We start from the raw sequence: 16,662 nt of genomic DNA, 5'->3' as shown, positions 1-16,662 counted from the left end.
CAGTGAACCATAACATCCCCCTCACCAGACTCAAGGACCTCGGCATTGAAGGCTCTGCACTCAGCTGGCTCCGTTCCTACCTTTCCAACAGATCCCACTTCATCTCTCTCCACAACCACACCTCTGCTACAGCCGCAGTCACTCAAGGCGTTCCCCAAGGCTCCGTACTCGGCCCCCACCTCTTCATCATCTACATCCTCCCCCTTGGTCAGATACTCCGCCACTTCAATCTGGACTTCCACTGTTACGCTGATGACACCCAGATTTACCTTGGCACCAAATCCCCCCACAACCCCCCCCTCTCCCATATCAACTCCTGTTTGTCAGCTATAAAAACCTGGATGCAACATAATTTCCTCAAACTCAACAGCGATAAGACAGAATTTCTCCTCATAGGCTCCAAAGCCACACTCAGCAAAATCAATAACCCCACTCTCACCATCGACGGCACCACTGTCTCCCCATCTCCCCAGGCCCGCAACCTTGGCGTGATCTTTGATTCCACCCTCTCCCTTGAGCCTCACATTCGCCATGTCATTAAAACCTCCTTCTTTCATCTCCGCAACATCGCCAAACTCAGACCCTCTCTCACACCGCCTGCTGCTGAAAGACTCATCCATGCCTTCATCTCCTCCCGACTGGACTATTGCAACTCACTTCTCCTTGGCATCAGCTCCACCTACATCAACCGACTCCAACTGGTCCAGAACGCAGCCGCCCGACTCATCACCCACACCAAATCCTGGCATCACATCACTCCAGTCCTCAAAAAACTTCACTGGCTTCCCATCTCCCACCGGATCACCTACAAAATCCTGGTCCTCACCTACAAAGCCCTCCACCATCTGGCCCCCACATATCTCATTGACCTCCTCTCCCCCTACCAACCCTCACGGTCCCTCAGATCCACATCAGCCGGTCTCCTCTCCATCCACAAGTCCAACCTCCGCAGTTTTGGGGACAGAGCCTTCTCCAGGGCAGCTCCCAGGCTCTGGAACTCCCTCCCCCAACTGATCCGCAATTCCGTGTCCCTCCCCATCTTCCAGTCCCGCCTCAAGACCCATCTCTTCACCTCTGCCTATCCTTAGCCCCACGTCCCCGTCCCTTTTCATCTGTGCATTAATTGCCTCATGCTGTGTTTTGTATTGAATTCTGTCTTTACTTTGTGTACTAGTCATGTCTCTACTATTTATTTCATTCCCCTTACATGTTTTTCCTATACATGCTCAATTTTTGTAAGGTGTCCTTGAGACTCTTGAAAGGCGCCCATAAATAAAATGTATTATTATTATTATACATTTCCAGCAGAAGTCATTAAATAGCAATCAGATGGAGAAGAGTTAAAGGAGGCCACAATCCGGAGGAGGCGCTGTCCTGAACGGCTGCCTGTCCTGCAGCTGTCCGTTTTTTTTCCCTTCTTTTTTATTATTTTTAGTACGTTGAGTGTGTAGTCAGGGGGCCTGATCTTTTTATGTGTGGGGGGTGGTGGGGGGGAAGGGGGAAACTGCTTTTCGAGTCCCTACCTGGTCGGAGGGGTTGCCTTCCTCCGAGCAGCGACTTCGACCTGTCCTTGCGGCCTACCAGCGGGTCCTGGAGCGACGTTTCCCTGAGGGGACCTGCCCAGAACATCGGCTTTGGCGGCAGCGCAGAACATCGGCTTTGGCGGCGGCGCAGCGCTGGAGCGCTATTACGGAGCGGGCGATGCCTTTCCTGGGTCGCCGCGCTGGAACTCCAGTATGCTGGGACCGCCGATAAGAACATTGTGGAGCCGCGGTTCTGTGGAGCGGCCAGCTGCGACGCTGAACGTTACATCCCGGAGCCTGGGATCTCTTGCTGAGATCGCCAGTGTGCGGAGCTCCGTCCGGCGTGGTCTGTTGGCTTGGAAGCCGCGGTCTCCGGTGGGAAGGTGGCCGTTCCTGGCACCCCAAGCCGCTGGGGGTTCTCCCGACGCCGGAGCACCATCACCTGGCGAGAACATCGGGCGCCGTGGCGGCGACTGTGGAGGCCTCAATAGGCCCGACTTTGGGTGGACAAGAGGATGGGGACTGGACTTTGTGCCTTCCCCCACAGTGGGAATCACTGTGGGGGGATGTTTTTGTGTTGAACTTCTTTTTGAATGCTATGTTGTATTTTTATTAGTGTGCTGCAAGGACATCAGAATTTCCCCTGAATAAGGGGATTAATAAAGTTTAATCTAATCTAATCTAATACCACAGTCCTTGCCAAAAACGGGTTGCACAAAGGATCAGACTATGGTCCTGCTGGTCAATCATATCCGAGCTGTTAAATGGATAAACTCACCAAATGTGTATTTTTAATAATGGGAATCCAACCTCAGGTTAAAATTAGCCCTCATCAGAGGTTCATTGCAACACTGTAACTCTCTCATGACCTTTTTGGCCTTGCTATAGAACTGTTTGCATGATAGAATAACAAAACTACTTGCTGAAACGATGCCTGACCTTGATAAAATGCAGATTAAAATGAATGTCATTGCAGACAGTAGAGACAACCTTGATGCAGTGAGAATCTCTCATTTCATAAATGTTATTGCCAACTTGGTTGACTGCCAGCTCCGTGGCATTTGTATCAAACAAATATTCTGTCTCCAAATTAGAACATTTGCTGTATATTTTGAATTTTAATGTAATTGAAAATGAGAAAATGGCGGCGCCTTGCTCGGCTGCGGTTGCACTGGCTCCCGATAGCAATAGAATGTTAACAGTAACTAACTTACTTAGTCCGGAGAGTTTGATGGTCACTGCTCAGTGTGACGGAATGCAGGTGGTGTGTGACTGTCGGTTCGTGTTGGAGCTGCGTGCATCCGGCAGTTCAGCGGTCGTGGATCCGGCCACTCTGGATACTCCACGGAGTCTCGGACTGCTGCGTCGGCTGGAATCAGCGGCCTGCGAAGCTGCGGAGTCTCCTACCAGCACTGGCCACACTCGAAGGAAACGGTGCGACAGGAAGCAGAAGCGCGGCACTCGGGGGGGGGTGGGGGGGCTAACGGCGAAACTAAGGGCTAACCCCTGCAGAACATCGCTTCCATCTATTCTGCTCGCTAACGTCTGCTCCTTGGAGAGTAAGTTGGACTACCTGAGGCTGGATTTAGTAACCAAACAGGAGGTGAGAGATTGCTGCGCCCTGATCTTAACAGAGACATGGTTAAACTCCTTTGTTCCCGACGGCGCTATTAGCGTGGAGGGCCGAACAACATTCCGATTGGACAGGAGCTGCGCTCTCAGTGGGAAATCCCGGGGTGGTAGTGTGTGCATTTACACTAATAACAGCTGGTGTAATAATGCCACGGTGGTCTCAAATCATTGCTCCCCAGACATTGAGTTTTGGACAATAAAGTGCAGACCCTTCTATCTGCCCAGGGAATTTACTATCATAACCATCACAGCCGTGTACATCCCCCCCAGTCCAAACACTAAGGAGGCCCTGAATGCTCTTTATAGCTCCATCAGTGATTTGCAAACGACACACCCAGATGGTGGTTTCATTGTTGCTGGGGATTTTAACCAGGCCAACATGAAGACTGTTCTCCCACATTACTACCAACATGTGGACTTTGCAACCAGGGCAGTGAACACACTGGACCTAGCTTATACAAACATCAATAAGGCATTCAAGGCTGTCCCCCTCCCCCACTTTGGCTCCTCAGACCATATCTCTGTGATGCTAATTCCTGCATACAGGCCCCTGCTTACGAGAGAAAAACCTCCTGTGAAGCAGGTTAGGGTGTCGCCAGAGGGAGCTATGAAAGCATTACAGGACTGCTTTGAGTGCATCGACTGGGACATGTGCAAGAAGGCTGCAACTGACAGTCAACACACCAACCTGGAGGAGTATGCTGCATCTGTGTCTGCTTACATGTAAAAGTGCATAGAGGATATCTGTGTCACCAAGACCATCACTATACGGGCCAATCAGAAACCCTGGATGAGCCCTGAGGTACGTGGAATGCTGAGAGCATGAAATGCCGTGTTTAAATCCGGTGACTTGGTGGCACTCAGATCCGCAAGAGCCAACCTGAACCGAGTCATCAGGCTAGCAAAGCGTGCCCATGGTCAGAAAATCCAGAGCTTCTTTCATGTCCCCATGAACACCAGGCGCATGTGGCAGGGAATCCAAACCATCACAGACTATAAGACTGCTCCACCACCCTGTGAAGACAACATAAACTTCCTCAATGAACTCAATAAATATTTTGGACGGTTCGAAGCATTCAACAACACACCTGCGAGGAAAAGTATTCCTCACTATGATGAACAGGCACTCAGTCTTGATACAGTGGATGTCCGGAGGACCCTAAAAGGAGTGAACACACGGAAGGCGGCAGGCTCTGATAACATACTAGGCCGGGTGCTCAGGGAATGTGCTGATCAGCTGGCACGTCCTTACTGACATCTTCAACACCTCGCTGAACCAGGCTGTTATCCCATCGTGTTTCAAGACTGCCACCATCATACCAGTGCCAAAAAAATCTGCAATAACATGTTTCAACATGTAGCACTCCCTCCCATAATGATGAAATGCTTCGAGAGGCTGGTCAGGGACCATATTACCTCCAGATTCTCCCCCACACTTGACTCATTCCAGTTTGCTTACAGGCCAAACCGCTCCACAGAGGACGCCATATCCTTCGTACTCCACCTGAACCTGGCACATCTAGAGGAGAAGAACACACATGTGCGAATGCTGTACGTGGACTTCAGTCCAGCGTTCAATACAATCATCCCTCAGCACTTGGTAAGCAAATTGGGTTCATTGGGCCTCAGCACCCCTTTGTGTAACTGGCTACTGGACTTCCTCACTGACAGACCCCAGTCAGTGCGGGTTGGAAACAACACCTCCAACATCATCTCTCTGAGCACCGGCTCCCCTCAGGGCTACGTCCTGAGTCCACTGCTGTTTACCCTGATGACCCAGGACTGTTGTGCCAGGGTTAGTCAAACCACATCATGAAGTACGCAGATGACACAGCAATGGTGGGCCTTATCCGGGACTACAATGATCTGGCTTACAGGGAGGAGATGAAACAACTGGTGGACTGGTGCAACACGAATAATCTGGTCCTGGATGTTGACAAAACAAAGGAGGTCATCGTTGACTTCAGGAGAAACTGGCACATTCACACGCCACTACACATTAATGACATTGATGTGGGGTTGGTCAGTAGCACTAAGTTCCTGGGGGTGCAGATCACGAACAGTCTGACCTGGTCACAAAACATCGCATCACTAGTTAAGAGAGCGCAGCAGCGGTTGCACTTTCTGTGCCGGATGAGAAGAGCTCACCTCCCCCATCCCGTCCTCACCGCTTTCTACAGGGGCACCATATAGAGCATTTTGACCAGCTGCATCTCTGTCTGGCTTGGGGACTGCAAAGCCTACGACTGGAAGGCCGTGCAGAGAGTGGTGAGGATGGCTGAAAAAAATCATCGGGACTTCTCTTCCTTCAATCCGGGACATTGCGTGCAAACGTTGCTCGTCCAAGGCCAACAGCATTATAAAAGACCCCAAACATCTCCATCTCGTTCACTCTGCTGCCCTTGGGAAAAGGTATCGCAGTATAAGGAGCAGAACGGCCTGGTTTTGCAACAGCTTCTTCCCCCGACTCATCAGACTCTTGAATTCCAAATAATGTGCTGCCACTATTATCTATTTTATCTTTTTATCTATTTTATCCTTTTGTTATTTTATGTTGCACGGTGAGTCAAATGCAACAAAATTTCGTTCAGATTTGCATTTGTTGGTGTATTTTTGAATGACAATAAAGTCTTTGATTGATTGATTGAATTGTGCTTGGTAACTTAATTAAAATGCCACAGGTTTTCATGAATTTTTATTGTAAACCTATTGGCCTCACCGTGTTTTAAAATTATAAATTAATTATAGAATATTTTTAATGATTTGGAATTTGCAATCTTCAAGCCAGAATTAGTTTAAAAAAATACAGTTTGTAAAATTATTTTGCCACGAAACATCAACTGGATATCACTTGTTCGCTCATTGTACATAAGCCTTAATTTGTATGGAGCTTGCAAACAAATGTGAGCCATAGATTTGTTCAGTTATTATTGTCACGTGTACGTAGATACAGTGAAAAGCTTTTGTTTGCTTGCTGGTGATATTTATTCCTAGAAACTTGACCAATTTGTTCAGTTTGAAGGAAGCAACCTTGGATCTCATTCATAATTATTGCCTGGTTGCTGGCAGTTAAAGATGTATGCACGCATACCAAAGTTATTCTTGGTGTTAAAGTGTTTATCTTTACTCTGCTATCATGAGTCACGCAGACTCAGTGATCCATTGCCTTCATTGGTGGGATGGATCACTGCTTGTGGCTTCAGGTTCATCCTGGAAAGCAAAGGTGACTCCTCAATATTTTTCTCTGTTACCAACTGTCTGCCTGAATCTACTCCCTAGCCTTTTCTGACATTATCTTCAACACCAACAGCAACAATGAGAGAACTAATCAGTAAGATTATACGCATCTGTCCAGATCCCTCGGCTGAATCTCTAATACTAATTCCCAAACACCCTCCACTCTTTTCTCCAACTTTGCTTGTTTGTCCAGCCTAACAACCCAAAATTCTCCAAGATTCCCCCCCCTGGCCCTGAATCTACATATTCCTTTCATGCTTATAAAATCTGCAAAACTTAAATACCTTCTGGACTTTTGGCCCTGTTTCCACTAAGCTACCTAAATTCTTCAGAATTATAAAAAAGTTAATTAATTTTTACTTATTTATGGAATAAATAAAAGCATCATTGGCTAATTGTTTCCGATTCCTAATTGCTCTTGAGAAGATGGTGGTGAGCCACTTTATTGAGCCACTTTATTCAGTCCTTGTGGTACAGATCTTGGGTAGGGAATTCCAGGATTTGGACTAGGTGATGAGATGTATTTCCAAATCAAGATGGCTTGAGACAAGGACGGGAACCTGCTTATGCAAGTTCTGATACACCAGATGCCCATGTGCTTTATGGGGGTAGAGGTCTCGGGTTTAGGAATAGATTAGACAATGTTATTCTTGGGTAATCATCACTGTCTTTCAATCATCATCACTCACCTGGAGTAAAACAAAATTCTTGTTCTCTGTCTATTAAAGTTCATAAGTGATAGGAGCAGAAGAATTAGGCCAATCAGCCCATCAAGTCGACTCCACCATTCAATCATGGCTAATCTATCTTTCTCTATTAACCCCATTTTCCTGCCTTCTCCCCATAACCCCTGGCGCCCGTACTAGTCAAGAATCTATCTATCTCTGCCTTAAAATATGCTGAAACCGACTCTGTGTCTGTCCCTTTCGATGCTGCTTGAGAGCTCTATGCTTCCAAATATTTTCTATTTGGCTTGGATTTCAAGCTGTAGCATTGTATTCCATTTCATGACCTGGTTTAAATCAAAGGTAGACACAAAATGCTGGAGTAACTCAGCGGGTGAGGCAGCATCTCTGGAGAGCAGGAATGGGTGACGTTTCGGGTCGAGACCCTTCTTAAGACCAACATGCTGCTTCTGTTGAACAATGGTTACCATGTGATATTGGTCTTCTAAAAATTAGATAGTGCCCACATAAAACAAGCTAAAGAACACTAAAAACATACATTTAACACATACTATTAAACACAAAGGAAAGAAAGCACATCTATCAGCAATTTCCTTATCCTATAACTTCAAAGGGCTCACTACAAAACCTGTGTAGTTCCTAGAGAATGACACCCATTATAAAGCCACAAGTGATACTTTTCTCGGATAAGCTCTTACCAGCAGATCTAAACTCTGTGTGAAATGCTGAGCTCATTTGACTGCTGCTCAACATTGATGATGGTCCGTGAGCATCCTTGTCACAGCAGGTTGGGAATCATTGCTAGAGAACATCAAGCAGATCCCTTACAGCAGACACAAGATCTTTAGTTGGATCAACGTGTGACTGTATAGAAATGAAAATACTTGATGCGAGTTCTATCTGTTACTAGACCACAGCTGTCGTTGGTGCTGTCCGATAAAATTGTCAGTGAGGTTTGAAAGGAAGTGCACATGACTTCCAAAGTGAAGCACGTGTTGTTCCGACTCCAAATAACCCCCTGCGATGGAGGTGACTGCTTAACACTTCTAATCCCTGCATTCAGCCGGACAGGGCAGACAAAATCCTATCCAGCTTAGTATATAACTACACCAGCCCTGGCATGAAAACAAGTAAACTATAGTCTTCATATGAGTCCTTGGGATAGTGTGGATGTGCTCATCTTCTCTCTGCAAGTCTGCACATAAGATTACCTATACCGAATACTAAACTACAACCGGTGAGTGCCCTGTGTAACTTACCAATATTTATGTCGCCTATTTTGCCCATCCCTTGTGATATTTACAATACAATGATGTGGTCTTCATCCTCCAGCTTGGTTTCCTCATGCACTGAATAGAGGAAACGTTATATCTTAACTTTCACAAAGCTAAGAATATGCAAATAAGTTCTGCAAAAATATGTTGTTCTTCAGAGGATAAAACTTCTGAGTAATTTAATTCTACTTTCTGAAATGCTCATTTATATGCCATTACTGTAAAACATTTCCCTGTGTTTTCTTTTCTCGTTCTTCCTCCCCATTCCAAGTAATAAAAAAGCACTTACTTTGCAATCGCTCTAGGTCAGCTGGTTTTAGTACTTGTATGACAGAATGATGAAATTTTCCCTCTCTAGTGCATGATGAATGAAATTCAAGATGCATTTCCTTAGGTAATGCATGACCTGTTTGGCCTTCTGCTACTTGAACCATCCATTTTCTGTCCTCTTAATAGATGGAGGAGGATATGATATTATCACTGCTGAAGTGGTGGTGACACCGGACGTTCGAGACTACAGACCAAGCTATGGTTCTCTGAAACAGGTCTGGGAGATGAATTATCAGGAAGCAGCAATCTACCTGCAGGTATGAAGCATTTTGTGATTTTAATAGTCTTGCTTATATAAAGCTATTAAAAAGGAACTAATATCGAGTGTATTAGTATAAAGCATGTATGTGATGTAACACGCTTGATGGTGAGTTAGTTGCTGCTTGCTGAGAAATTGACATTAGTTTTTACTTCACAAAATATTTAGCGATAATTACAAATAATCCTTGTAATGACACTTCTGCTCTTGACAGATTGCTTCCCTTATTTCCCAACTCAAGGTAATACTTAGTTTTCTGAGGTTAGTTGCATGCATAGTACAAATGGTTTTCACCATTTTAGAACATTAGAAATTTAAATATATGCTTAGACATATATTTTTATTTTATAATAGATGGAGTCCAAATATAAGAGTATTAAAAATTGGGCTAGAGTAATATTTGATTCCTGTGGTACATTCCAGTTGAATAAAAATCCCCACATTTTGAAACGTTTGCACCGGTCACCTTCCTTGCTTTATTCAATAATTCCATTATTTTGAAAAAACCTTGACCACTGCATTGTGCACTAAACAAATATTGTAGTAACATTTGTATTTGAACTTTGCTTTTAATATTTGGTTGCATTAATTCTATTGAAGTCAACTTTCAAAAGTGGAATTCAATTTGCATGTGTTAATACTTTGCAGGTTTAGCGTATGCTACGGAAGGCTTTTTCCCCCACAGTGGAACCATATTCTTTTTCTGATGCCTTTTTATCTTATGAGCAAAAGAAGTATTTGAACATTATAATTCCCAGGATTTTTATGACAGTTCATTCGTAGTTGAAAATAATTATTCCTTATAGATTCAGTTATATTCATCATAGAGCGTTAAGTAACATCATAGACTGTTACTTCTTATGGAAGGTGCAGTCATAAGCAGTTGCCACATAAGGCGTAAATTTCATGAAGATACAAGGAACTGCAGATGCTGGAAACTGGAGAAAAAAATTAGCTGCTTGAGGAAGTCAGTGGGTTAGACAGCATCTGCGGAGGGATATGGACAGTCAACATTTCAGTTGGACCAGAGTAGGGCAGGCAGCCAGAATATCAAAGTGAGGGGCAGGGTGGGGCAAGACCTGGTTAGTGATCGATGGATCTGTGTAACAAGCGATTGATTAGAGACAAGAAAGGGGAATCATTGTATCTGATAAGGGAGGAAGGTGAAGAGTACGGAAAAATAAGGAAGGAATAGTGGACAGAGGGGAACAGTGCGGATAGGGAACAGGACCTTGTGGAAGGAGTAGAAGGATAATGGGAAAACGTAGTAGGTGGAGAGGGGTGAAGAAAATGTGTAATAGGGGGCTAATGAGGCTATGTGTGAAGATAAACTTCAAGTTTGTTATTGGGCATCAGGCAGTAATAATGAATGCGGTGCATTTGGTTTAGCCTTGTTACCGACCTTGTCAGACTGGCACTTGGTGAAATAGTAGCGCTTCATTCTGTTGTCTGTTCTAACATACCTGAAGCACTTGGTTCATCTGAACAACAGTTCTATAACTGGATTAGGCTATGTTGTCCCTTGCACTTTCTAGGCTTTTCACTGCGTTCTGTGAAAGGCTGATTCACAACCTAAATTCCATTTATTCACATATGCGTTTTAGCAATTAACACCTTTAAGATGCAAAAATCTTACAAATCTCAGATTTAAAATTAATATATAGGCAATCCTCAGTTTATAAAAGGATGCATCCCTGGAAAACGTTTCCTGAAGTGAAATCTGGTCAAAATGGATTATGGATTTTTTGAAACAGTGTTTTGAAATATTATTTCTGTGAATAAAAAGTGCTTTGCAGTTCATTACAGCAATAATTGACACATAAATCGGTGTATATGCCAGAGAGGTAATGGCTTGAGTGAAAGTCCTTAATTTGAATGTTCATAAATAATGGATTTCAGTACCTACCAATGACCATATGAACTGTTTCCTGCCTCCACTCATGAAATATCTAGATTTACTCTTTAGAATTTTTTCCCCCTTAATCTAGAGTTGCTAAGCAACAGAAACTTCTTTGTCTACCTTTTCCCTAATACCTTGAACATGTAACGATGTGTTAATTTTAGTTTAGTTTAGAGATACAGCGCAAAATCAGGCCCTTCGGCCCACCGAGTCTGCACCAACCAGCGATCCCCGCACATTAACACTACCCTACACATTCTAGGGACAATTTTACATTTATAGCAAGCCAATCTATAAAACTATATGTCTGAGGAGCGTGGGAGGAAACCGAAGATCTCGGAGAAAACCCACGCAGGTCACGGTGAGAACGTACAAACTCCGTGCAGACAAGCACCTGTAGTCAGGATAGAACCCATGTCTCTGGTGCTATAAGGCAGTAGCTCTACCGCTGCGCCACAGTGCTGCCCAATTTTCAAAATTTGCTAGGACTACAACATATATTTTCAGCAATTTTATTTTTTTTGGATTAAGATACGATTATCATTTTGCCAACTTTGCACAACATATAGAAGGGTCTCGACCCGAAACGTCACCCATTCCTTCTCTCCAGAGATGCTGCCTGTCTACAGTTCGCAGAAGACTTCATGAACAGAAATACAGAGGCTACACTGCAAGATGCAAACCACTTATTATCCGCAAAAATAGGATGGCCAAGTTACAGTTTGCCAAGAAGTACTGAAAAGAGCAATCACAGTTGTGGAAAAACGTCTTGTGGACAGATGAGACAAAGATTAACTTATATCAGAGTGATGGCAAGAGTAAAGCATGGAGGAGAGAAGGAACTGCCCAAGATCCAAAGTATACCACCTCATCTATGAAACACAGTGGTGGGGTTGTTATGGCCTGGGCATGTATGGCTGCTGAAGGTACTGGCTCACTTATCTTCATTGATGATACAACTGCTGATGGTAGTAGCATAATTAATTCTGAAGTGTATAGATACATCCTATCTGCTCAAGTTCAAACAAATGCGTCAAAACTCATTGGCCAGCCGTTCATTCTACAGCACGACAATGATCCCAAACATACTGCTAAAGCAACAAAGGAGTTTTTCAAAGCTAAAAATGGTCAATTCTTGAGTGGCCAAGTCAATCACCCGATCTGAACCCAATTGAGATGCCTTTTATACACTGAAGAGAATACTGAAGGGGACTAGCCCCCAAACCAAGTATAAGCTAAAGATGGCTGCAATACAGGCCTGGCAGAGCATCACCACCGAAGACACCCAGCAACTGGTGATGTCCATGAATCACAGACTTCAAGCAGTCATTCCATTCAAAGGATATGCAATAAAATAATAAACATGACTACTTTCATTTACATGACATTGCTGTGTCCCAAACATTATGGTATGCTGAAATGAGGGTGACTATGTATAAACACTGCTGTAATTTCTACATGGTAAAACCAAAATGTATAAAAATGGCCTTGATTAAAATCTGACAATGTGCACTATAACCACATGTGACTTCATAATATTACAAATCTTAAATTGTGGAGTATAGAGGTAAATAAATAAATGATGGGTCTTTGTCCCAAACGTTATGGAGGGCACTGTACATAGCTTATCAACTATTTGCAAACGTTTCCTCTCAGTGACCATTGTGCTCCCTCCACCCATAGTAGGTCCATATTCACCCCTGACTCCAAACAGCCCAACCTCACCTACTCTGCAGGTCTCAGTTAGACTTTCACGCAGTTCCTGAGGCCCCAATTTGACCAAACCCATAAGTCCCAAATGACACTCCCATGCCCCACACCAGTCTTCAGGCTGGAACCAGATGAGATTCCCCTCTTAACATTTGATTGAATCTCTTCGCAAACTCCAACCTAGTTTTTCCCTTGCCAGCTATTTTCTTTCCTGCGATTCGTATCAATGCTGTTGTATCAATTAGTAGTAACATTGTAATAAATAATGCACAATGTAAGATTGATAAACAAGGAACTACAAATGCTGGTTTACAATATTGGATTAATTCAGCAGCTCATACAGCATCTCTGGAGAACATGGATAGGTGACGTTCCGGGTCAGGACTTTTCTTTAGTCTGAAGAAGGTTCCTGACACGAAACGTAACCTTTCCAAGTCGCAAGACTGAGTGACATCCACTATAAATCCACTGACTCCCATGGCTATCTGAACTACACTTCTTCCCACCCTCCTTCCTGTAAGGACTCCATCCCCTACTCCAAATTCCTCCGTCTGCGCCGCATCTGCACCCAGGCTGTGGTGTTCCACGCCAGGGCATCGGAGATGTCCTCATTCTTCAAGGAACGGGGGTTCTCCTCTTCTATTATAGATGAGGATCTCACTAGGGTCTTTTCGATACCCTGTAACTCTGCTCTCACTCCCCATCCCCCCCACTCGTAACCAGGGCAGAATCCCCCTAGTCCTGCTTCGCCCAACACCTCCGCTCGGTTCGCATTAACCTACCTGATCTCCTGGTGGCTCAGCACTTCAACTCCCCCTACCATTCTGAATCCGACCTTTCTGTCCTGGGCCTTCTCCATGGCCAGAGTGAGGACCACTGTAAATTGGAGGAGCAGCACCTCATATTTCGCTTGGGCAGTTTACACCCCACTGGTATGAACATTGACTTCTCTAATTTCAAGTTCAAGTTCAAGTGAGTTTATTGTCATGTGTCCCTGTATAGGACAATGAAATTCTTGCTTTGCTTCAGCACACATAACATAGTAGGCAGGTAGTCCCTGCTTTCAGGTAATTTCAGGTAGTCCCTGCTTTCTCCTCCCCTTCTTAGCTCTCCCTCAGCCCACTGTCTCCGCATCTTCCTTTCTTCATCCCGCCCCCCCCCCCCCTCACATCAGTCTGAAGAAGGTTCAGACTGATCACTCAAAACGTTGCCTATTTCTCTCGCTCCATAAATGCCGCCTCACCCGCTGAGTTTCCCCAGCATATCTGTCTACTTTCCAAGTCACAATGTAAGTTTAATTTGGCAAGTTAAAAGTTAAAGATTTGTTTATTAAACATGTAAACTATACATCTGCTGCTGTTTCTCTTTGGTCTGACAAGGTTATTTGTTATCTTTTTAACTGAGGAGATCCTACGGAACTGAAATGGTGTGTTTACCTCTTTTTTAAAGTAGCCCTACTGTTGATAATCATTGGGCGATCAATGGTTGTTAAGCAGAAAGGTGTCAGACAAAGATGAGCCAAACTAAAATAGAATAGTGATTAAGGATGAGGAAACAAGGTGATATGAGCACTTCTTTACGTGATGAAAGATCTATTTGAAGAATGGAAGAGAATATAGATTGGAGAGGCAAAAACAATTTAACAAAGCCTTTCCCTGTAATTACCCTCAAATGTAATCAACAAGTTGTCTTCTTTATGTTGAGAAGACATAGTATGTGTGAGGGAGAAATTATAATAGTCAACTAATGAGAGGTGTTGGGCTGAGTGGAACTAATAAGTCACCTGAAGTCTTAAGTGGTTGTGGCATGTTTGACCATGACAGCCAATAAAACCATGGACCTTGCCTAGATATTGACTAAGTGGCCTTGTCTGAGGATTGGGGGTTAAAACTAATCCATGGAAGAAAGATTCACATGGGCTTAAAGATCACATGGAAGACAGAAAGCAGAAGATGAACTGAAGACAGCATCACCTGTGTTCGAAGCTCCAGACTGCAAATAGAGCAGTGAACTATTTGTCAGCCATGACCCGTGGTTGAGCATTAAATTTTTGTACTTCAATTTTGTACTCAATGATTGCACCAGAACCTGCAGATGCTGGAATGTGTGGCAACAAGTGAGAGCTGCATCAAGATTGAAAGAGTAGAAAAGTTGCCACTATAGAGGTGTGGGACAAATGGTTGTTCCTATCTGTCACTACCCCACTCATTCAGTTCCACTCTTCACCTCCTTTCCTATCATCTTCCAGAATCTGCTGCCTTTTGTTCCCGATTTATCACATTACAGTAAAACATACATAGTATGTGTGTGTATAAGAAGGAACTGCAGATGCTGGAAAATCGAAGGTACACAAAAATGCCGGAGAAACTCAGCGGGTGCAGCAGCATCTATGGAACGAAGGAAATAGGCAACGTTTCGGCCCGAAACATTGCCTATTTCCTTCGCTCCATAGATGCTGCTGCACCCACTGAGTTTCTCCGGCATTTTTGTGTCCCATAGTATGTGTGTATATGTTTTCATTAGATTATGGAATGTTTGGTAGTGTTCCATGTAAATTTTATTATTGTACACTGTTAATGAAATCATTTGGTGCAATAAGCTATAGTTCGTTAATAGTATTCAGAACACTGCTGTGTGTAGAAAGACTTTCGATACCATCAACCTTTGGCCTTGATATGTTATTGATTTCAGGATGACAGATTCTGAGCACAGTGGTGTGCTAATATATAAAATATTGAATCTAATACATGGGACTGTAAAGGTGCAAATACTATATCGATAAACATCAGAACATTTTGATTAAAATCTGCCTGTGAAAACCAACTTTTCCCAATGTTCACAGCATAGAGTGTGAGGACGAGAATATGAAGATTTCAAAGTGTAGATTACTTAGGTAATGACCTCTAAAATTAAATCAGCTAATGTAAAAATTACTAAAAATAATTGAAGCTCTGCAATATTTTGAAAAAAGGTCAAAGTAATTAAAGTAGTCTTTTCAACCCTTTCTCTTTTGTACTTTTTATATTGAGTTTTCTTTGCACCAATATCAATCAATATCAATATTTATTACATGTCATTTGAACCTCAGTGAGGCTCAGACGAAACTCCGTTTCCACAGCCATACAAACAAAGACAGTTTCCTACAGACATACACACAATTCGATTTACAAAAACATCCATCACAGTGAACCCACTGTGATGGAAGGCAAAGTCTTTTCTCTCCCCTGTTCTCCATTTCTCTCCCGATGTCGAAGCCCCAGGCGGGCAATGATAAGTCCCACGGCCATTTTAGGCCGTGCCGGGCGATGTACGGCCCCGCTCCGGGTCGTTCCAACCCCGCGACACGGGCTGGAGAAGTCGCGTTGCGGGAGCTCCGGAAAGCGGTCTCTCCACCCGGACCCGCGAGCTCCCGATGTCCTGACAGTCCACCGGACCATCGGCTGCAGCTGGAGCCAACAAAGTTACGTGGTCGGGCCGCAGCAGCGAGTCACCACCGCTCCCCACGCTCCGAGGCCGGCCAGCCCCACGATGGTAAGTCCGCAGCTCCGCAGGCTCCGTGACTGGAGCCTCCAGGTCATTCAGGCTGGAGGCCGCTCCCCCCCCCCCCGCCCCCACATATACACAGTTAAAAACACTATTAAAAAAAACAAACAACTACATTTAACTAGACAAAAAATAAAAAAAAGACAGACAGGCTGTAGGGGCCGCTGCAACAGTGAGTCGCGCCGCCACCGAATCAAAAGAAGAGTGATGTGTAGGAAGGAACTGCACATGCTGGTTTACGCCGAAGATAGACACAAAATGCTGGAGTAACTGAGAAGGTCAGAAAGCATATCTGGAGAAAACTACCAGAAATGCTGCCTGATCTGCTTTTTACTCCAGCATTTTGTCTATCAAAAGAACGGTGATGTTTGAATGTGATGATGTTGCTAAAATTTTATATTTTATCATTAAGCAAAAAGTGCAAAAAATATTAAGAGGCTAAAATTCATGAAGGACAGATATTTTCTTGTTTCAATTTAAATAGAACCTGGTGAAAATGTTGTAAGATAAGTAGTTATATATTCTCTTGCACCCTTAGTGGGAAAAAATACCAGATTATTCTTAACTC

At 44.0% G+C, this 16,662-nt stretch overlaps 1 protein-coding gene across 1 annotated transcript in view; it reads left to right on the top strand.

Moving 5' to 3' along the window:
• Positions 1-16,662, top strand: part of tpcn1 (two pore segment channel 1) — an 83,010-nt gene that overhangs the window by 26,816 nt on the left and 39,532 nt on the right. The window contains exon 2 of the mRNA XM_033043141.1: positions 8,809-8,939. Coding sequence (XP_032899032.1) covers positions 8,809-8,939 — 131 coding nt within the window. The remainder of the gene's footprint in view (positions 1-8,808; positions 8,940-16,662) is intronic.

Source organism: Amblyraja radiata, chromosome 25 (genome assembly GCF_010909765.2).
Source record: "Amblyraja radiata isolate CabotCenter1 chromosome 25, sAmbRad1.1.pri, whole genome shotgun sequence".
Classification (NCBI taxonomy): domain Eukaryota; kingdom Metazoa; phylum Chordata; class Chondrichthyes; order Rajiformes; family Rajidae; genus Amblyraja; species Amblyraja radiata.
The sequence above is the reverse complement of the archived record's forward strand: the minus strand, read 5'-3'. Positions and strand labels throughout refer to the sequence as shown.